At 39.9% G+C, this 23,067-nt stretch overlaps 2 protein-coding genes across 2 annotated transcripts in view; one reads left to right on the top strand and one right to left on the bottom strand.

Annotated features, from left to right (window-relative positions):
• Nucleotides 1–18,091, bottom strand: part of LOC137999965 (dedicator of cytokinesis protein 1-like) — a 60,709-nt gene extending 42,618 nt beyond the window's left edge. The window contains exons 1-11 of the mRNA XM_068846015.1: nt 17,900–18,091; nt 17,704–17,787; nt 17,284–17,324; nt 16,320–16,375; nt 14,611–14,710; nt 14,079–14,171; nt 13,595–13,650; nt 12,312–12,396; nt 4,373–4,408; nt 3,421–3,569; nt 2,288–2,405 (exon numbers count right to left, since the gene is read on the bottom strand). Of these exons, the coding sequence (XP_068702116.1) occupies nt 2,288–2,405; nt 3,421–3,569; nt 4,373–4,408; nt 12,312–12,396; nt 13,595–13,650; nt 14,079–14,171; nt 14,611–14,710; nt 16,320–16,375; nt 17,284–17,324; nt 17,704–17,787; nt 17,900–17,942 (861 nt within the window). The 5' untranslated portion in view covers nt 17,943–18,091. The remainder of the gene's footprint in view (nt 1–2,287; nt 2,406–3,420; nt 3,570–4,372; nt 4,409–12,311; nt 12,397–13,594; nt 13,651–14,078; nt 14,172–14,610; nt 14,711–16,319; nt 16,376–17,283; nt 17,325–17,703; nt 17,788–17,899) is intronic.
• A 496-nt stretch (nt 18,092–18,587) lies between these two features.
• The window catches only part of LOC137999966 (lysine-specific demethylase 9-like), a 10,345-nt gene continuing 5,865 nt past the window's right edge, over nt 18,588–23,067 (top strand). The window contains exons 1-4 of the mRNA XM_068846016.1: nt 18,588–18,925; nt 19,764–19,841; nt 20,884–21,649; nt 22,954–23,067. The exon at nt 22,954–23,067 is cut by the window's right edge and continues 57 nt beyond it. Coding sequence (XP_068702117.1) covers nt 18,616–18,925; nt 19,764–19,841; nt 20,884–21,649; nt 22,954–23,067 — 1,268 coding nt within the window. The 5' untranslated portion in view covers nt 18,588–18,615. The remainder of the gene's footprint in view (nt 18,926–19,763; nt 19,842–20,883; nt 21,650–22,953) is intronic.

Here is a 23,067-nt window from a genome sequence, read left to right as displayed (position 1 = left end):
ATTTCTTTACTAGCAATCTTGTGCAAAAGTAGTAGATGGTAGATTTAAAAACTGGTCGGTCAGATAGCCTTATCACACAAGTTTTTGGAAAATTAATCTTACGCTGGCCCAACCAAATAGCAAGCAGTCAATACTGCTTGCCCTCCCAACCCTCCCTCAAACTTCACCCAAGCCCCGTAGAAGTATAGGCTGTTCACATTGTTCACTAACAAGAGATGCAGCAAGGCCTAATCAGTAACGGTTAGGGGGCTTGAAAGCATGTCCACTTCAACACCCCCATGACCAACAACTGAATTTCCCTTTAGCTGCCCCGAATTGAAATCCGCCACACTATGTAAACCGTCAAGTAGTTCATTATCCACGGTATTCTTATCAGTTACATTGGGTACTACTTACAAAAATGCTAGTTAAAAATTCGTAATATTTAGAAGCTATCTAAAACTACAGAAAATTCAGTAAACTGCCGTGTTTAACTTAAGCAATTACATTAAAGAAGCCACTGCAGCCAGCATGAAAAGATGCTAGAGATCCTACCCACCGCAAGTGAGTTGGCAAACTGTTTCATAACACTACACCACTCTACCTGAAACCGTTCTTTAAGAAAGTTGGTGTGGGGAAGGGGGAGGACAGCAAGTTTATCTTCAGTGTTGAGAAGAGAATAGCCAGTAATGGTGCTACACTCGACAAATCTATATTGAAGATAAGCAGGCCATTTAAAGATTTATACACCGTGCAAGATTTTTGTATCTGATACTTGGATTCAAGCTTTCTCCAATTCAATACTTGAAACAGATATTCAGTACTGGTGTTACTTAGATGGCAGAGGTTAGGACTCTAGCAGCAAGGTTTTGTAAATTTTGGAGTTTATTGGCAAGAGTTTTATTTATTATTGTAAATAAATCGCAGCATTCTGTGAGGAACAAAGGGTTGAATGTGCTTCAGGGCCCCACTGCCAGAAGCAATCTTCTTAGATAGATTTTTGATGTGAACATTCCAAGTCAGATTTTCGTCGATATAAATACAAAGAGATTTGGTGCTAGGGAACTGGCTTATCTGGGCTCGGTCAAATTTGTAGAGAGGGGGAATGGTCAAACGATCTTAGATCTTAGAGCCAATTAACATAAATTCAGGTTTATTTAGTGAAAAGTTATTAGCTATAAGCCACTCACTGACACTGGCAAGATCTTTATTGAGATACAGTTGTAAAGATGAATACTGTTCAATATTATTGCCTCAAAGCATCAAGTGGGTGTCATCCGCATACATTTGGGGCTATGAATGTGAGAAACAATTTGGCAGATCCTTAAATTTATAGGAGAAAAAGGAGCAGTCCCAGAATTGTCCCCTGAGAGATACCACAGGACAATACACAATTGTTGGAAAGAGAGCCATGGAAACATTTCTCATTGCGTTCAGATAAGTATGATTTAAACCACTCAATTGACGTGCCTTATGCCATACACAGCCAACTTAGAAATCAGAATACTGTGATCCACTGTATTAAAGGTTATTTTAAGATCCAAGAATACTATGGAAAAGGAAAGGAAAGGACTATGAGCGTCTAGTCGTTCTAGCGAGAGAGCACTAATTGGGGACACTGTAAACTGAAATAATTTAACATAATGCAAATCAAGTCAAATGTTGGTGTTTGAGAATAGGGAAAACCGGAGTACCGAGAAAACCTCTCGGTGCAGAGTAGAGAACCAATAAACTCAACCCACATATGAGGCCGAGTCAGGAAATCAAACCCTCGCCACATTGGTGGGAGGCGAGTACTCTCACTACGGTGCCATCCCTGCACCCCTGATCTAGCTATTATATGCCCAATCCTCAGTTGCCTCAAGTAATGAGGTAACTGTAGATTGGAGCGACTGGAAGCCTGACTGGTGAGAGGAGAGTAGATTATTATCCATAAGAAAAGCAAAAGTTGATCATAAGTAATCCTTTCAAAGACTTTGAAATAGGACGGTAATTGTCTAGGTTAGTACGGCCTCCTCGTTTGAAGACTAATACTACGTTTGAGCACTTCCATTCTTCATGAAAGATACCAGTCATTATAGAGGTATTAAAAATCAAACAAACTGAGCAGCAATTTGGTCAGCTCAAATGTGGAGAATTTGGTTTGACAATAAATAAATAAATAAATAATTATTAACAACACCGACATCTACTCAAAAACTGTGTCTTCTTTAAGCCCTCCTACTCTTCTGCTCTTTACCTTGAGGGATTGTTGGAACTTGAGGGTAAAACTCTGAAAAGAACACAGTTTCCAGGGAAGTATACTTACAGTGAACACACAGGAAGAGTTTTCCACTTTCTGGGCTTGGTTCACTTTCTGTGAGCTGTCACTCTTGTTTAAACTCTGCGTGCTGCCACTTTTGCTGACACAAACTAGAAACCTTTCACTATAAATAGGAGAGAAAAGTTCAAGGTCACTCAACATTATGCAATATTTAATCTTTATCATTCCACCAATTTTTTTCTTCTGAAAACTAGTACTGTAATTGCATTTTTATTAAAAAAAAATGTCACTTCTACATAAAACCAAGATAACCTTTTTTTTAACAACTCGTGCCAGGCCGAGGGGAGAAATTTTCACAGGTTTACTAATTTGTATAATCTGTCAAACAATGTTCATTTCACTCAAGCAACATTAGCTTTCCATAATGTTATCAGTATCCTCAAACTTGGGACACTATGTTTTCGATTTCCAAAGTTTGGACAGAGAAATGAATTTATAAAGAAAGGCAAATTATGCTTGTTGACGACCTTGGCAGATTATGAAAAGATTGATACACTTGTCAAATTCTCACCTCGGCCTCACACTGGAAGCCAGTAACATTCCAATCAAAATTCTAGTTTTGAACTGAGGCTTAATTTAAATTTTGCATTATTAATCCAACGAACAGATTATTGAATTGATTACTGAAAGCAAATTTGCAATAATGAACTCATTAAACCGCTCGTCAGAGGAACACTTGAGCTGTTTTGAGTGTAATCCTAATGCAGGGGTTACACTCAATTTAACATCAATTTTTTTCAACTTCCTAGGCTACAGTAGTCAATTTACTTTTGCCAACTCAGTTAATGCTTAAGTTAACAAATTTCCGTGCTTCAAACCCCATTTGCTATCCTAGTTATCCTGAATATTACAATCAATAATATCTATGAAAGACACAGACAATATACAACAACCTTGGAGAGTTCCATTTGGGTGTACATGTACTATTGCATTTTCAATTCTCCCAGTCATTTATAAGAATTTTTAAGATTTTTCACGCTCCGTTTTTTACCCACATTTAGAACATCCAAGTTATTCATCTTTTAGCCAGAGTCAACTTCTACGATGTTTTATTTCATTTTATTAATGTCTTTCATAGTTGATGTGTTTCTCACAGCAAATTTTTGTTATCAACAGACCTGATGAACCTGCCTTCTCTGGCATCATAAATAGAGAAAAACACCTGACACTTTTCATCAATGTTGCAAACAAAGCTTGTAACATTCAAATATGCATGGTGCATGATGGTGCTGACACGAGACGGTCTCTTCTTAAAGTTTCCCCTTCCCTGAGAAAAGAAGAACCTCTTAAACAAAGTTTTGCCCTTACAGAACGTATTAGAATGGTAATCATTATTTTCAAAAAATAATCAAAGGCACAAGGCTCAAAGCGACGCCCCCGGATTGTTCACTGTCAAGAGATGCAGCAAGGCCTAATCAGTTAACGGTTAGGGGGCTTGGAAGCATGATTGTCCACTTCAACACCTCCATGACCAACTGTATTTCTCTTTACCTGTCCCAAATTGGAATCCCCAACACTATGTACACGTAAACAGTCAAGTACTTGCCTTCCTCCAGTTGGGTTTGACAATAAATTTTTAATTATTAACAATATCGACATCTACTCAAAAAATATGTCTTCTTTAAGCCCTCCTACTTTACTGCTGTTTACTTTGAGGGATTGTTGGAACTTGAGGGAAAAACTCTGAAAAGAACAGTTTCCAGGTATACTTACGGTGCATGATCACACAGGAAGAGTTTTCCACTTTCTGGGCACACTGAGGCTCAAAGTGACGCCAAGTTAAATTGTTGGCCAAAACAAAGGCCAACTACAAATTGGATTTTTGACAAGTCCCTCCCAAAGACCGCACAGTTCAACATTACCAACCACAGTGGAAACATGTTTTTTCTCTGTATAATGAGTAGATGTCAAACTCTTTGTTTCAACTTAAGACTTTTCACATGCATGAGACCTTGATTGCTTGAAGGCTATAGACAGCACAAGACAACTATTTTGATCTCTTCTTTTTGTCGCTTAGTTTGTCCTCTCCTGACTGATATTAATTTTGCATTTTAAAACTGTACAACTTACTGATACTTGAAGGTTGGCTTCTGCGCTTGACACATGCTAAAAGGGTAAAGAACACATCTTGTAAATTGGCTGACAAGAAAGGTTTTTCATTTACTGGCTGTCACTAAACACAGTGATTGACTGAAACATCTTGCACAAGCAAGAAACAGGAAATATTTTTCAATTTTTTCAATTTGCTTGAATTCGTCTCATTTTGTGCAAAAAAGTTCATAATAATTTCATAGTTTAATCAAAAATTCACTTTGTTTTAACTCATTTTTCCTTCCTTTTGTATAAATTATGTCCATTGTGTTCTCAATAATTATGGATTTTGCTCTTCAATCGAGAAAAAAACAAAACAAAACATGATGATTTAACAAAAACCAAACTTATGTCTTGTAACATTCTTGCGTTGCTTTCTACTGTTTTTATTCCTAGTGCAATCATAATGTCCCTACGGGTCAAGTAATTTACATTTTCGCTTTTCGCGCGTATTTATACGCATTTGTTAGCTACGGTTTGATTATTTTTTAGAAATAGCTACAAACCTGTTAGAGCGAATTGCTATTGCGTTGTGTATCCAGGATCTGTTCGTTTCCTAGCTGTTCATTCTGGTGGAATTTCTGTAAGTCGCAAATGCTATGGTTTTTCTGGATTTTGTCGAGTTTCCTTCACTTATCACTGTTGTATTTATTCTCTATTTGCTTATCATTTCTCCTAGTCAAACTCGTCTTTGTGAAAACAAATAAAGTCTACAATGTTTGAAGTACAGAGCCAGTCTGATTTCAACTCGATCAATGTTACAGCGAAACAGCGATAACATCGTTTGAAGAAATTCGAATATGTCCGTGGATCCTGGAGCTATTTCGACGGCTGAGGCAACAAGCAAAGTCAGGATAAGACACCCTAATGTTACGATCGACCAGTCTCAGGTTTGGTACGAAAGAAACCTTCGACTAAAGGCCTCTAGAAGCGCCGCTAAAGGAGTAGTGACCAGAAGGCAAAATAAAGCAAGGGAAATTATGTCGGACTTTGGCGACGTGAAAGACCTAGAGCTGAAGCGTGCCGAGTTGGATGAAGCGATAAAAAACTTTAATACGGCGCACCAAGCTTACCATGGTCACCTCGAGGACCGAACCGAGATCAATGATTCACAAGAATATTACAACGCTACCCTGCTCCTCGCTAATGACACTAGAAGAATAATCGACGACTGGATTCAAGTTGGCTTTAAACAACCGCCAGGAGCAAACAGTGAACCGAACCTTCAACCCGAGAACTCTGTTAGCAATAGCAATGTTGGCTCTCGAACCGCCTCAAAGTCTAAGACCAGATCTAAGGCCTGCTCGCGATCCTCAAGAAGTAGTTCAGTGTCTGGTGCTAGAGTAGCGGCGGCGGCGAAAAGAGCATCCTTGGCGGCCGAAGCCTCAATGCTGCGAGAACAACAAGCTTTGCAACAGGAAGAACTCCGCTTGCAACAAAGGAAGCAACAGCTAGCTCTCGAAACCGAGATTGCCAAACTTAAAGCGGAAGAATGTGTCCTAGCAGAAGCCAAGGCACAGTTCACGGCAGCTGGCAAGATTAAGGGTGTCCGGAGTATTGTTCCACCTGTGGTCAAAACGGACTTCTGCGAGCCTGAGGCGTCTTAAGTAATGCCCAGCGACACCCAGCGACTGTTTGCTCGAACTGAACAACTTCCAATTTCTGATCCGGGTGCTGGGAGACACCGGCACAGAGAGGTGGATTCTCAAAATTCGTTTTATAGCGAGGAAGGATTCCGACAGTTTATGGACTTGCAGTGGCAGCAGCAGGAACAAAATCGTAATATATTGCATATACAACAACAGCAGAACCACCAAGTGCAACAGCTGCTAAAGCAACAACAGTTACATACTTTGGCCCTGACCTTGCCTCAGCCTGAAGTGCCAACTTTTACTGGGGATCCTATTGAGTACTGCAATTTTATTAGAGCATTCGAGAACATGATAGAAGCTAAAACCACAAGCTATAGTGCGAGATTGTACTACCTCGTGCAATACACAACAGGCGACGTACAGGAACTAATGCGAAGTTGTCTCGCAATGGATTCTGAGAAAGGCTACCGTGAGGCTCGGAAACTCCTTACTAAGCGTTATGGACAGCCATACAGGATCGCCTCGGCATGTGTTGAACGAGTCACCAATGGGCCTGCTATCAAGTCTGAAGATGGAGCAGCTCTACAAACGTTTTCTGTCCTTTTAACCAGTTGCAAGAACACTTTAACTGACATTGGCTATCTCAGTAAAATTGAGAACCCCAACAGCTTAAAGAAAGTAGTGTCCAGGCTTCCTTTCAACCTGCGCCAGAAGTGGCATGATGTAGCGGACACCATTACAGAGAGGCAGGAGAGAGAAGTAACCATCAGTGACGTCGCGAGTTTCGTAGAGGAGAAAGCCCGTATATTAATGCATCCCATTTTTGGAGACATATCTAGCGAACCGAAAGGCAAAGGCGGCCTTGACAAGAGAAAATCGACAAGCAGAAGGGTCTCTTCGTTCGCAGCCGATGCCCACAACCCTGATCACACTGGTGAAGGTGTCTCTGAGGAGATTTCGGTGCCAAGATTCAATCGTAACAGTCTATACTGCCCGTTATGCAAATCTCCTCATTGGCTATCTCAATGTAATGATTTCAGAAGAAGAGGCGTCAGCGAAAGATACGAATTTGTACGAGAGAAAGAACTTTGCTATAATTGTCTTGTTCCCGGTCATTACGTCGCTGCTTGCCCAAAGACAAGCTTTTGCAAGGTGGACGGGTGTCACGACAAGCATTCAACATTCCTACACCCATCTTCGGCGCGGTTTGATGACGCAACCCAGCCAGAGACAGGAGCTCAGAGCGCCTATGTAAGTGTTGGCAAACCACGTCGTACCGTTACTGGGGCCGGAACATCAGTAACCGGATTACCTGTGGTACCAGTTAAAGTGAGAGCCAAAGGGAGTAACACCCTTTTGCTTACGTACACCTTCCTAGACGGTGGTTCGAATACGACCTTCTGCAGTGATCAGCTATTGAAGGACCTTGGAGTCAGAGGTATCGACACCACATTATCGCTAACCACAATGGAAAGAGAAAATAGCACGAAAGTGAAATCTTTGGTCCAACTAGAAGTCTTCGATTTAGATGAAAATAATTTTATAGAACTACCGCTGGTGTTTTCTACTCCTGTACTACCAATTTCATCAGAGAGTGTACCTCGTCAAGAAGATGTTGACAGGTGGTCCCATCTAAAAGGAATACGTATTGCAGAGATAGACCCCCGTGTTGGTTTACTAATAGGCCACGATGTACCTAAAGCTCTGGAACCAAAAGAGGTTAAGGAAAGTCAGGATGGAGGTCCATATGCAACAAGAACTTTGCTAGGCTGGGCAATTAATGGCCCGTTAGGCAGAAACGGGAACGGTGCTCGTACTACCAATTTCATTAGAAGAGACGCCGAACTCGATCACATGTTCCAGAGATTTTGTAATATGGAATTTAACGATTCGTTGCTTGACAATACGAAGGAGATGTCTCTTGACGACAAAAGAGCACTGGAGATCATGGAATCTTCCGCCGTTCACAAAGAAGGCCACTATGAGATAGCCTTACCATGGAGATATTCGCCATCCTGTCTGCCAAACAACAGAGTTTTAGCGGAACATCGACTGAAGCTGTTAAGAAGAAGGCTTTTCAAGGACCCAGATCTCTTCCAGAAGTACTCCTCCTTCATCGACAACCTTTTAGACAAAGACTACGCCAGACAGGTTCCAGATCATCAGAGTATTAAATCGGAAAAGGCTACTTGGTTTTTACCACATCATCCAGTGTTCCATCCGAAGAAACCTGAGAAAGTCCGTGTTGTGTTTGACTGTGCAGCGAAATACAGGGGCGTTTCTCTCAACGACGTACTGCTACCGGGCCCGGACATGACCAACTCCCTCATTGGCGTTCTTACTCGGTTCCGACAGGAACGGATCGCTGTTATGGCCGACGTAGAGTGCATGTACTACCAAGTTCGTGTTCCACCCAGCGATTCGGATGTCCTACGCTTCCTGTGGTGGCGTGGGAACGATCTTGAAAGTCAACCTAAAGAGTACCAGATGAGAGTTCACTTATTCGGTGCAGTGTCTTCTCCAAGCTGTGCGAACTTTGCTCTAAGGAAAGCAGCAGACGACAACTTGCAGCAATTTGACTCCGAGGCAATCAACACGGTCAAAAGAAACTTTTACGTTGACGACTGCTTAAAGTCTGTGCGAGGAGAAGAGGAAGCTATTTGTCTGACCGATGATCTTAGAAGGCTTCTAGGAAAGGGAGGTTTCAATTTAACCAAATGGGTTTCAAACTCTCGCAGGGTCATTGAATCCCTTCCTGTGTCTGAAAGAGCGGGTACATTCAAGGATCTCCACGATGGTCAGCTACCCGTCGAGCGTGCTCTTGGGGTACGTTGGGATGTGGAACGTGACAAGTTCTGTTTCAAGATTGAAGTTAGAAGCAAACCCCTCACGAGAAGAGGATTACTTTCAGTTGTTTCTTCGTTGTACGATCCCCTCGGTTTCGTAGCCCCAGTTGTCCTCTCAGCCAAAGTTATTCTACAAGATTTGTGCCGTAGAAGATTGGAGTGGGATGACCCTATTCCTGACAACGAAAGGAATCGTTGGCTAAGTTGGTTGGAAGATCTTCCAAAGCTTGAACAGCTCTCAGTCGATCGCTGTTTGAAGCCACCGGGCGTTGGTAAAGTTGTTTCTGTGCAACTACATCATTTCTCAGACGCTTCTCAACAAGGTTATGGTGCGGTCTCCTACCTCAGATTTCTGAATGATAAAGACGCGATACACTGTTCGTTCATGATGGGAAAGGCAAGGACTGCACCCCTTAAGACAGTGACAATACCAAGGCTAGAGTTGTCGGCAGCCGTCATGGCATCGAGGCTGGACAAGATACTTCGAAAAGAAATCGATTTCCCCGTAGATGAATCTGTATTTTGGACAGACAGTACTTGTGTAATCAGCTACATACAAAATAACGACAAGAGGTTTCACACTTTTGTTGCTAATAGGATAGCCATCATACATGATGCATCTTCGCCGTCTCAGTGGAGGTATGTGAATTCAGAAGGGAATCCTGCAGACGACGCTTCGAGAGGTCTTACGGTGGATTCCGTCATCTCCAAGAATCGTTGGATAAATGGTCCAGATTTTCTGTGGACGCCAGAATCAAGATGGCCCGTTCAGCCCACCGCCCAAATGCAGGACAACGACCCTGAAATCAAGAGGGAGAGTCAAGCTTTTTTCTCTCTTACCAACGCTGGTACTAATTGTGTCAACCAACTCCTTGAGTACTTTTCATCATGGTATCGTCTTAAGAAATTCGTTGCTTGGATTTTGCGCTATCGGGAGAAGCTGAAGCAGTCATCCAAAAAACGTAGAGAAGGACTGGCACTAGTACAAGACTCCCCTGAAGACAGGACGTACGACCCTTTTAGTGTGGACGAGATCGACAGAGCTGAAAAGGAAATTCTCAAATTCGTCCAACGACAAAGTTTCGAAGAAGAGTTGTCACGGCTCGAAGAGCAAGAAGAAGTAAACGGAAGCAGCGACTTGAAAAGTGCTAAGGAGAGGAAACCGCTAATTAAGAAAACGAGTGCGATCTACAAGCTTGATCCAATGAAAGTTGATGGTCTGCTGTACGTCGGTGGGCGTTTGAGACAAGCATCAATTCCATACCTCGCGAAGCACCAAATTATCCTGCCAAATAAGCACCATGTCGTGGATTTGATTGTGCGCTACTACCACTTGATGTCTGGTCATTCGGGTCTAGAGCATGTGTTATCCATGGTTCGAGGAAAGTTTTGGATTCTCAAAGCAAGGACGGCCATAAGGAAGGTTGTCATCGACTGTTTCGACTGCAAAAGAAGGCAAGCCCCGCTAGGAAAGCAGAAAATGGCAGACCTGCCCACAGACCGGGTGACGCCTGCAAAGCCACCCTTTACGTTTGTAGGAATTGACTGTTTCGGTCCGTTTCTCGTGCGAAGAGGGAGAAGCCTTGTCAAAAGATATGGTGTTCTTTTTACTTGTATGTCCATACGAGCAATCCATTTAGAAGTCTCCCAGAGTCTGGACACGGATTCCTTTATTAACGCGATGCGACGTTTTGTTGCCCGAAGAGGCAAACCAGAAGAAGTGAGGTCCGACAATGGAGGAAATTTTGTGCGTGGGGAGAAAGAGCTGCGGGAAGCAATCGAGGGTTGGAATCAACACAAGATCGGGGAATTTCTACTACAGCAAAACGTGAAATGGACATTCAACCCTCCTGGTGGATCCCATCACGGTGGGGTTTGGGAACGGTGTATAAGAACGGTGAGGAAAGTCATGGGCGCCCTCACAAAAGAGCAAATCCTCGACGAAGAAGGCTTGGTAACCTTGATCTGTGAGGTCGAGTCTATCGTTAACGGCAGACCTGTCACTAAAGTGTCAGATGATCCGAAAGATTTAGAGGCCCTCACGCCAAATCATTTGCTTTTACTCCGCTCAGGACCATCACTACCACCTGGGTTTTTCCAGAAGGATGAAATATACTCTTGCAAGCGGTGGCGACAGATCCAGTACCTGGCGGACATATTCTGGCGAAGGTGGATCAAGGAGTACCTCCCATCCCTTCAAGAAAGACAAAAATGGAATCGACCCAGGAGGAATTTCGTCATTGGCGACATCGTCTTAGTGGCTGATGTGAATTGTCCGCGAAGCTGCTGGCCGCTTGCCCGTATCGTGGATGTACAACGAAATAACACAGACGGCTTCGTTCGAAGAGTATTGGTGAAAACTAAGACATCAACCCTGCAGCGACCCATTGACAAAATTATATTACTCGAATCCGCTTAGATGTTCCTTTACCGATTCAAGTCCTAGGAGGTGAATGTCGCGTGGAACTGTTTCAACTGCAAGCCTGTCTAGGTCAAGCACTTGTTTACGGAACTCAGAGGGAATCCCCCTTTTGAACACAACAAGTCTGAACAAAGCTAGTAGCGAACAACGCCCTCTATACAGCTTTCTTTTATCGTAATTAAATAAGCACGCTGCGAACGTGATCTCATTATTTTGTTATAAATGGTTTGTGCTGTCGCATTTAGGGGCCGGTGTAACATTCTTGCGTTGCTTTCTATTGTTTTTATTCCTAGTGCAATCATAATGTCCCTACGGGTCAAGTAATTTACATTTTCGCTTTTCGCGCGTATTTATACGCATTTGTTAGCTACGGTTTGATTATTTTTTAGAAATAGCTACAAACCCGTTAGAGCGAATTGCTATTGCGTTGTGTATCCAGGATCTGTTCGTTTCCTAGCTGTTCATTCTGGTGGAATTTCTGTAAGTCGCGAATGCTATGGTTTTTCTGGATTTTGTCGAGTTTCCTTCACTTATCACTGTTGTATTTATTCTCTATTTGCTTATCATTTCTCCTCGTCAAACTCGTCTTCGTGAAAACAAATAAAGTCTACGATGTTTGAAGTACAGAGCCAGTCTGATTTCGACTCGATCAATGTTACGGCGAAACAGCGATAACATGTCTAATAGACAATCCTTCATTGCATTGCTCATTGTATGGACAAAAGTGTTTAGTCTTTACTGAAAAAATTTGAGCAATCCAAAAAAAAAAAGATTTCAAATTATTGGCATACAGGTGGGCTCTTAATGAAGCATCAAATCATCATCACTACTGTAACAGTAACTTGCTCACACATGCCTTTTTGAGCAAGCTAGTGCTCCTTAAACTTTTCTTGCTTTTATCTATGATTTTATAGCACATTGATTGTCCACATCCCATGGCTGGCTATAGATTTGAAAACTGTACTGATTCCTCAAAAATTGTACATATCTGAATACGTAACAAACACTGACGAGAACAAAATTTATATTTATTGTCACATTCATAACATCCTGCTCACCACTTTGTAAAGCTCAACAACACTTGTGCTATCTGCATCTACCACCTGACCATCAACACGTGGGATAAGATCAAGGCCCATTTTGCTGTAAAGTAAAATAATAGTTATATAAGAACACATACATTGCACAGATTAATTTGAAGCCTCTAAGAGAATAATAATATTAAGATCGATGTAAAAATCTTAACAAACTAACAAACCATACTTTGATTTGTTTCTTTCTTATATGCATTCCTACTGGGAGTGCAGCTCCCTGATTTCTATCAATAATCTGCTCAGAGCCATATAGAATTAAACTTTTTCAGGTGTCCCAACCCCTTTGAAACCATACTCCTTCCATCACAGATTACATTACCACAAAATAATATTGCACATGGCTCAATATAATTTAGGCAAGGTTAACCATGAGACGATGCTGGCCAGCTATTCCACTCAGTAGACTGTGTGGGGCAGCTTGGCTGGGCTCAGGTGCCTTTGTAATTTTAGCGCTCCCTTGCTGTCAAGTATTTTGCGTATGCGATCGATCATTCATGTTTTCAATTATCCTGTTCCTTGCTGTTCTTGTGCCCCGTCCCTCCCATCCGTTTGGAGGTAAGTACTTTCCTCTAGATCTAGTACCCCCTTATCCAATGGAAGTAGTCTTTTAGTGTGATGGTGCCTGGTGGACAGTTGGCCACTCAAATGGTTGTCATGGTTACCTACACACATGTGTGCGGCTCCCACCAATTTGTCGGCACCTTCCCCAATGCTCATCAATTGGTGATGAGTTTAAAATGTATATAATGACATTTCAACAGCATGCTTCACAACCTCAATTATGCAGAGTCTTGCAAAAAAAGATTAGTCTTTCACAAGTTGGTTTACTATCTTATAACACATTAAAGTGAACCATTGCCAACTACATGTACTAATAGCACTATACGAATAAATAATGATAAAACAAACAGTCAAATAACAACAGAGCTTCAGAGCTTATGGATCAAGGAGCACCAATCTCAGTCTTCTTAGCCAGCAACACTGCAGCTGACTAGCATCATGTTTCTACTGACCAATCTGACATTGTGTATGATTCACTGACACTACACCAATCAATAATATTGACTCCGAAGAGGACTTCCACACTGGTTGTCGAAAAACATGAGTCAAGGTCACCAAACACTGTCATTCTTAGGACTACTCTCACCCAGATAATCTCACTTTTGTCATCAAGTTTTGAGAAACTCATTACTTCTTACAAGAAAAAGCCAGCTCCTCTCAAAATACTGTAACTTCCAGTTAACTACCTGTTTCCCCAGTCAATCTTAGTGATGGCTGTCCTCTTTATGTCATCCATTTGGTCCTAAAATGAAGCAAAACAAGCATCAACATTATATTGTGTAGGACTTTAATGTGACATTTCTCTCCATTTAATGGAACAGTCATTCTTTTTTGGTGGAGGTTGAATATGATTTCTCACCTGTTAAATTTTTTTCACAGCAAATGGTAAGTATAAATTGGACAAGCACAGTGTAGATTGGAATTTGCAAAATGCAGGCAAGTTGAAAAGCAAAGATGGCTACACATCTGACAGGTTGATAAATACAAGCCGTAAGGTAATTCATGGTGCTGCTTGAAATGAGGCCCAAGTCATTCTAAGGGTGAACCGTATTACTCGCTAAATCTCCCTTGATTCAAATTATCAGCTAGACAGCACTATCAGCCTTAAGAACAACAAGGGCCAGATACCATTCAGTATTTGTCTTACAGAAAGTGTACAAGGATACCTACTTGGGTTAACGTGCCTGACATAAGGTCTTGCCGGCATTTTATTAAATCCCACATTATTTTTTTCAGTGCCTCAAATAGGTGAACTTCTTGTTTCTGTGCAAAGATAAAACAATAAGGATAGCAATAGCTAGAGTTAATTAGCCACTTCAGTATTTGTTATCGTGGCAGAGTAGCCATAACATCTAAAAACAAAAGGCCCCTCTTTCAAAAAGAAATGATCCCAAAAAATAATATACATGTAATCTACTGTATAGTGATTGATAAAAACTAAATACGGAAATGAATTTGAAACTAAATCTATATAAAATATAATGTAAATGTTACAATAACTGGACCCAAAAAGATGGAGATGGAAAACAAAATTGGGACCCATATAAGCAAAATAGTTCTTGACTCCATCTGGTATTAAATAAATAATTAATTATTAATAAAAAGGAAACACAAATAACTATTCTAGTCATACAGCCCAGAGTACAGAATAATAATTTAAGCAAATCTGATTCCAGCCTTACATCTTGTTATCAACGCTTACTTTATATAGTCGCTTCCAGATGACAACCCATTCTCTTAAAATCAAAGTTAGTTCTTTGACAGTGGCATCTTCTTTTGACACAACACTTTCCACTGAAGTCCTTTAGAAAAGAGGAGAGCAAGAATTACGCTGGAACTTAATTAGGAAAAGCAATACTGGAAATACACTTCGCAAATTGTGTATGTATCAGTCTTTCTGTATTGTTCTTGTATGGTTCTTTCTTTTTATCGCCTGAGCGAAACAATCATTTATTTCTTTGTGTTCAGTCATTTATAGGTGAAACGAGAAACCCATAAGGGTTGAAACGTGTAACAGGCATTCACAGGTTCTGAATATTCAGTGCGAACTGATTGGTTGAATGTTTCACTGCTAAGTCCCATATTTGGAAACCCCTCGCTTTTGTTATTCCAAATATGGTACTTAGCAAATTGAATATTCAGAAGCTTGTTTCCCAGCACACAAGGGGCTGTTACATGTTTCAACCCTTATGGGTTTCTGGTGAAACTAAAACAATTCAAAGGAATGTTTAATGCCATAATTTTATTGTCTTCCTGTTGGCTTTGTGAGTTTGTTTGTTTGTTTGTTTGTTTGGCCACCTGTTCGTCTCTAGTCTGTCTACCCTATATGATTAAATGATATTTGTAATTAATATATTTACCAGTGAGCCCTCAAGATGACCACTTCAACTCTTAGGGCAAACTTTGACCTCAAACATGTTTACATTGTTTAAAAAACTGACAAAAAATTATTACATACAGTGTAATTAAGATAAGAATGAAACCTGTGAGTTTACAAGAACCCAATTAAAAGTCTAATAGTGGACAAAGTCGTCATTAGCTTTACCAGTTCACATGATATTAGGTACCTTGAGAGCAAAAAGGGCAGTATTTGAGTCACCTTGGTTTGGCTTTCCATTTACCATGATTGGCAAGTGGCAAACAACAAACCCTTAAATGTGGTTAACTTTCATTTAAGCTACATGAAAGTTAAATTCAACACATTGCTGGACAGCGGGTGTTTGTTGCAATGGTTTGGGGCACTCCTTTGGGCTTGCAGGGCTGGTAAATTCCCTTCACCTCATGTATCCAGCTCAAATCGCTTTGCTTGTTGTGATTGTTGCTATCGGTTTAGAACTGTGCTATTATTATTCCCTCTATATCCTTCCCTTGGGTTAAAGCATAGGGCTTGTAGGGTCAGCTTGTAAGCTTGATGCTGCCTGGGTAGATGCCTCTCTCAGGGTTGTCATGGTTACTCGCTGCTCTTAGTTGCAGCTCATGGCTGGTTCCATTGGCCACTCAGCCACCACCCACACACTCATCTGTTTAATAGTCATTACACCAAAATATTGTATATCCCTCTTTTTGTAGCACTTGCTTGATAACTGTAACAGGTGAGACATGAACTGAAACCAAATAGGTTTCATTAAGTGTATCTAGAAAAAGAGCAAATTTCAAACTGGCATTTACCATTATTTTAGTATCAATACTAAAAATTAATCTCCCTATCACCAAAAGGGAGATACTGAAGGTTACCCCTTTTGATTGTTTCTCCCAGCTGGGATCAACAGTTTATGTGTTAATTTTCTGCTCACAAGCAGTGCCTTATGTGATTAAAAAATTTTCAGAGCCATCAATCATTTTACTGCTCCTAACTTCAAATCTAACCTTCATATTTAAGATTTAAGATTTTATTTCCTTCATTTGACATACCCCGCATTTTCAACAATACACTCTTTGATGTGAACATACGTAGCAGGGAAGATACCCTAAAATATTTACAAGAATAACAGTTAGAGCATCACACTTGATCTCAAAGAGTCATGAGTTTAAATTCTACAAGAAACTCTGATTTCTTCTCATTTCCATTTGGCCATCATACATTCACGGTAGTTATAATACAAAATATATGCATCATTGCATTCCAATAAGCAGCTTACAAGATGCTCAATCAAGAAAAACAATAATACAACTACATGTATGTGTTTTTTTTCATAATCAGTTCCACAATAATGCATAATCCTAAAATAGATCAGAGTTATTATGCACCAATGAAATCAAAACTTCAACATCTCTTCCCCCCCCCCCCCCCCTCCCTGGGCAAACCACGGGGAATTTGAACTTTTGAAGATTGGGTTGTTCAAATTGCCACCCCCTCGAGCCAAAATAGTGTTCAAATACCCCACCCCGCGCAGGCCAAGGTCAAATTCCCCACTCCCTGTGCACAAAAGATAGTCAAATGCCCGGGGTTTGCCCGGGGGAGGGATGTTGAAGTTTCGATTTGATGGGCGTATTAAATCAGTTATTAATTTCTGTTTCAAATTTTTCATGAACAAATCTTTCTTACTCTCCTTCTCCAAATAATTGTCCTACAAACAGTAATCATAATACTTGTATTATGTGCATCGATGTCATAAACATGGTGCTAATTCAGTTAGTAGACCTGACAGGATGATGATCAATCTCTCACAAACGGAAACAGGAAGTCATGTTTTTTGTCTTTCTATGAAAAAAAAGTGAAATGACTGAATTCTGTACATTTGTTGTGTACAAGAAAACAATCTCAAAGTAAACGGGATACCTTTTAATTATTAGAATGCTCAGATTACGGGTATTATCTACTTACACAACAAGTAATTTACAAGTGCATGTCAATTTACTCACTGCTGAAGCTCACCTTTACCGCCTTGTTCCGCAAAGTACATCCTCGATACCACCCTATCAATAATTGAGGACAATAAACTAAATTTCAGTGAAACGTAGGCCACTACGAATATAGTCATCGAAAAAACAAACATCCAAAAATCAAACGATAGCAGATAACCACAAAAGATTAAATAAGGAGCGAATTATAGGTAATGGAATCCATATACTAAGCACATCAGCACAACGTACTGATCTGAATCAACGTTTTCATATCAACAAACATTCATGTACAATTTTCGATTTTGCATTATTAGGGAAATAAATGGACCAAATTTGTAGACTTGACGCTGAAATACCGGAGTCAATTAAATCAATAACCATTCAACAAATATTTGTGGTCATTTACGATCGCCGGGGTAAATAAGTTGTACTCCACTTCTCCGATTCTTACCCGAGCATTCCTCAAAAATGTGCACAGTTTCGCCGATAGTTAACGGTAATCCATGTAGGACATTGCCATCAAAGTTGTAAACAACTGGAAGGTACAAAAAAACAGAGAAGTGCGTAGTCGATTTCTCCAAACATCATTATGAAAGTATCAGGAGGACTTGATCAATGACATGGACAGAGAGAACGGAAGGCCTCACCGACGCCGTATTTTGCATTGATCGTGGATTTCCAAGAGGCCATCTTTTCATACTCAAGCTTTCACACAAAACCACGTTTCTGACTTGAAAAACAAAGTAATCAAACAGGACGCAACAGTATTCAATACTTGAGGACCTAAATAGAAGGCTGGAGATTGATCCGGCGGCGCCATCTTGAAGCCTCGTTTCCGCGAGAAATTTTAAACCCTTGCCAGGCTCTCGGAAAGGTGTTTGCCTGCAATGGAAAATTTTGGACAGAGTAATATAAAAAAATTAATTAAATATTTCGACTTTGCGTCACGCTTGAATTTTACTTGTTAACTTGTTTCGTATGATTAATAAGGAGAAACCTGACCAGGAGAGAAAATCAGCGTTAAATTTCAATTTTAAGGACAAGGTAAAGAACAAATGGATATTGATTTATTCCTAACTCTCTCTTTGCATGGGTTTTCACGAGATGTGACCAGATGTCAGTTTCCGACAAATTAAATATCACTAAAATAAAGTAACACAATGAATGAGGCCATTTGTTGCTGTCGTCTTAGATGTTACAATATCAAAAAGATTTCACTACATTCAGCATAAACAATAACGCTTTTGCTGCAACTGTAATTCTCTTTTTATTAAAAGTGAAAAAAAAAAAAACGCGCGGCAAACACTGGACAGATCCAAGGCTCAAATGACGTCACTGTTTACCCCACGATGTAAATTTCAAGATGGCGGCTAATTGCAGGGAAGTTTCCTTCAACGGTCGAGATGTAACTCCCAGTAAATCCCCTTTACTGAAGAAATCAGGCAGCATCGTGTTACCAAAAGACGAGCATGTCAAGAAAAAAAGAAAGATAAGTGTTGAGGAAGATTCTAAACGTCAAGTTGTCCTTGAAAATCATACCGGGAAAGTTCGTCGTTTGAGTTCAGCCGAGGAAAGTTGGAACATTACCTCGGTTTCGTCTCCCTCGCGTTCTCCATCGCCGACCAAGACAGCCAACAGCTTAAAGACGACTTTAAAGAAGATAAAGAAAGAAGGTAAGAGGGATTTTAGAGGAAATGTTCTTCTTATAATTCCTACATTTAACCTTTCCAAACATTGGATGAGCTTCTCGGTTGTAAAGCGATGCGTTTCATTTGAACACGATGAAAATATGTCCCCGTAGCTTCATGTTCTCTGACCGTTGGGAACTGCTCGTACAAATGATCTTATCTTACCAGAGTCTACTTTTCAAGATGTGAAAAAAAAGGAAATTGTCAGTAGCATTTGTTCCATTTGATCGGTTAACGTACATTTTTGAGGTTTAGTTAAACAAAGGGAAAATGTGCATTATACATTGCACGTTCCATTCACTGATCAAACAGCAGTTTTCGTTAGACATTCTAACATTTAAATTTTAAAGAATCGTGACTTACACGTTTATTGTTGTAAAGAAACCTTATCCAAAACATGTAATTATGCGCAATTTCAACAGATAACTACTTCTCATCCCAGCTTTGTTTGTTTACCTTCGCAATTTTCGCCATTCCAAAAATTGCACGTGGGTCTTGTCCATTACAACTGTTCCCGGAAAATAAATCGGTGTCTATGAATTTGAGTTCTTCCGCATAGGCGACACTCTTTGTACAATTTCTCTCGTTTTGTTACATTGCCACCTGTACTCCTTGACCAATTTTGCATGATTTATTTACGACGATTTCAAGACTGCACGTATTTAATTACCTCAATAAGTTACTACAGTTTGCTTTAATATCAGACTCCGAGTTTTAACTCCAAGTCAAAACTCAGTCTCAACTTACTAGAATGTAAGGCAGTTAAGAGTGATTGATTGAATAATTTCAAGATTATTTGTTTATTTGTTTTGTGTGTTTACAGGAAAGTCTGAATTTACGACCACAGCACCGGAGATAATTTCTCATAATGACCTTAAACTGAAAATTAAAAGAAACTCAGGTATAAGACATTAACTGATTATGAAACGACAAGTCTGGTTTGTTTTCTTTTTTATTAAAATGTTGTGCATGGATCAGAAAACCAAGATTACAATAATAATCTATAATTGTGTGAAGTTTCGCTTGATGTTTAGTGGGATGAAGACATATTGCATGAGAAAAGAAGGGCTCTCAAGAAAGTGGCTTGGGCAGAGGGGGTGGGAGGGGGGGTACTAGGAACAGGTCCACTAGCAGTGGTGAGAAGGATCTAATGGGTGATTGTTACTTGCAAATGGGTCAGTCAAAAGTGGCATAAGAATGCTTGCAAGTTAGAGACAGACTATGGCATAGTCGTAAGTTAGGAAGAACTGGAATAACATGGATCAGATTACATTTCCACATTAGTCTTTTAAAAATTAATATTTAAAAGGTAACCATTTTTTTCTGAGTGTCCTTTTGTGGGCCCATTTCCATTACTAACTAGTGCACTTGAAGGTACACTCTGATAGTTGCACTCTAAGGAGATAAATAGCTGTCTCTATTAGGGCCGATTTACACGGTGCTATTTTTGTCGCATGCGACTAGCTTACGACAGGTCTACGACATGACTTACGATTGTCGCGGTTTTAAAATGCTACGACATTTTTTCTGACGTACACAACAACCGTAAATCATGTCGTGGACCTGTGGTAAGCCATTGTCGCATGCGACAAAAATCGTACCATGTAAATCGGCCCTTAGACAGCTGAGAAATTCAGGTGGCTTTAATGGGATTTGAACCCATGACCATTATGACGCCGGTGGGATGCTCTTCCAATGAAGCTATGATTCCTGTAAAACTGAACAAATAGATTCCATGTTGCCCTGCATCTGTTCAGAGATTGTTGGGGTTTAGGCTGCAGCAGAATTTCATTTAATGGATGATAGGTTAGAGCCCTTTACTAAATAATTTCTTGTCCTGCGTATATTACATGATATCCTTGACATTCAATGGAAATAATATCTCTAATTCTCATATATATATATATATATATATATCTTAATAAATGCTGTTTGATTCTCAGTGGAAACCAATCATGAGATTGATGTTGTAAAAGTCAATGGAGAAGCCGATGTAAAGAAGAAGAGAAAGAAACATAAGGATCACCACCATCATCATCATCACAACCATGAAGAAGAGAAGAATTTTAACCACCAAGAATATTCCATAAGATTAAATCCCAAAGAAAAGACTCGTTTGTCGCATCTCATTCACACAGAAGTTGACAGTAATGGAGGTGCATCCATGCTTCATGTTTATTTGGATGAAATTTCAGAGCTACGAGATGAAAAAATGCAGAAATTTGTGAAACTTTTTTTCCGTGAAGTATTCGCTGAAAAGAGTAATGGAGTACCTAAGCATGTTATGGGTGTTATTCATAATGCTGCAGCATATCTGCCTGAACTTGTTGAACACTTTGGAGTGCACCATCCAAATTTGACTGTGAAAGTGTCTTCATTGTACAAAAAGTCAGATCTTGAAACTTTAAAAATGTCAGAGTTCTCAAAAAGAGTGCAATCGACTTATGCTTTTGGGACATACCGAGCTGGGCCATTACTTCAGTTCAGCTTAGTTGGAACAGTGCAAGAAGAAAGTGGAGGGTATTTCCCTGAATTTCTGGACTTGCTTGAGCAGTGTCTGTTTTTGAGAGAAACAATGCCTTGGGGAACTTTTTCAGCTCTTCGTTTAAGTGATCGCAACAAAAGCAACGACGGTCCTATTCTTTGGGTTAGACCAGGAGAGCAGGTTGTCCCAACTGCGGAGTCTAAGTCACCTTTTAAAAAGCGAAGGTATGTCAATATCAGTCAGTAATTGGGTATTATTACCCATTTTTGTGTGCAGTAACCTGCAACCTGAGTGGATATTTTACAAACAGGTCACACGCAATAATCAAGTAGGCTTTTAATTTCACCAAAGCCCAATGGGTTTGCCATAGCAATAAATGTGTTTGAACAACTTTCAAAAGTTCACAATGCTTGAACTTTTACAGGATGGAGACTTCCATGTAAATCCTTTTTAGCATTCACATGTACATTCGGTACATGTAGTTAGCAATTCATAATTAACTTACTGACAGAATAATTATGACCCAGTGATGAGATTATTCACAGAATGGCACAAATATAGGGTCAAACTTAATGAAAAATCATGATATTTCTACTAACAAATTTGGTCAAAGACCAGAGTACTTAATATATGCTTAAACAGGGCTCAAATATTGCAACCAACACAGTCGCATTTGCAACTGAGTTTTTCCCTTTTCAAAATATTTGGAGGAGTTGCAAATTTGTGACTTGTAACTTTTTTTCACCCTGAATCGCTCTTTCAAAATAAAAGGGTTAGCAGTTGCTACTTTGCAGCTACTTTTGCCAAAATAACTAAGGAAATGAAGAGAATTATTTTTGTTTCTCGCCATGAATTTTCTTGCAATCTGAATATGTGGGGCTCACTTGTAGCATAATTTAGCTTGATTTTACATGCACAGCACCATTCCATTGATCATTTATTTTGTTTTGTTAAACGCCTGGCAAACCCGAAACAGTGCTATGACTTTGCAACAAAAATTTGCAAAATTGCTACTACAATTTCTTATCTAGTCGCAAAATTGTGACTGATTTTTTTTTGTCTTATTTCAAGCCCTGTTATAAATTAATGTACCCTCTAGTTATATATATTTCACTGACACAACACAAATCACTTTACTGTCAGGATGCTCAAGTTGTCAAAAGATCAGTCAAGGTTACAATAATATTAACAGTCCTTCTAAGGACTACTCTCATGTGGATGATGTTGTGGCGTCTAGTTTTGATGACTGCTGTGTTCAAACCATTTGCCGTTTTGTCTGCAATGCATGTTTTAGTGTAGATTTATCGTTTGTCTAAATTTTGATCTAAGGTTTTTTGCATTCCACTGTTCCAGGTTACATGTATGGTAATTAATTGGACACTGTTTAAAACCTTTGAATCAAGAATGAATCACTTCAAAAGAGGGGCCAACCAACATCATTCAAAGGAATATAATGAATGTGTCTTAATGGAACTGTGATAACAGTGTAGTGATCATCAATAAAAAATTACTCTTTCCCTCTCACTAGACCTGGTGTAAATGAACTCCAAAATCTGCAGTACCTTCCAAGAGCCTCAGAACCCAGGGAAATCCTTGCTGAAGACAGAACACGCTGTCATGCCGATCACGTTGGACATGGGTT

Source organism: Montipora foliosa, chromosome 4 (assembly GCF_036669935.1).
Source record: "Montipora foliosa isolate CH-2021 chromosome 4, ASM3666993v2, whole genome shotgun sequence".
NCBI lineage: Eukaryota > Metazoa > Cnidaria > Anthozoa > Scleractinia > Acroporidae > Montipora > Montipora foliosa.
This window is presented reverse-complemented; position numbering and strand designations above follow the sequence as displayed.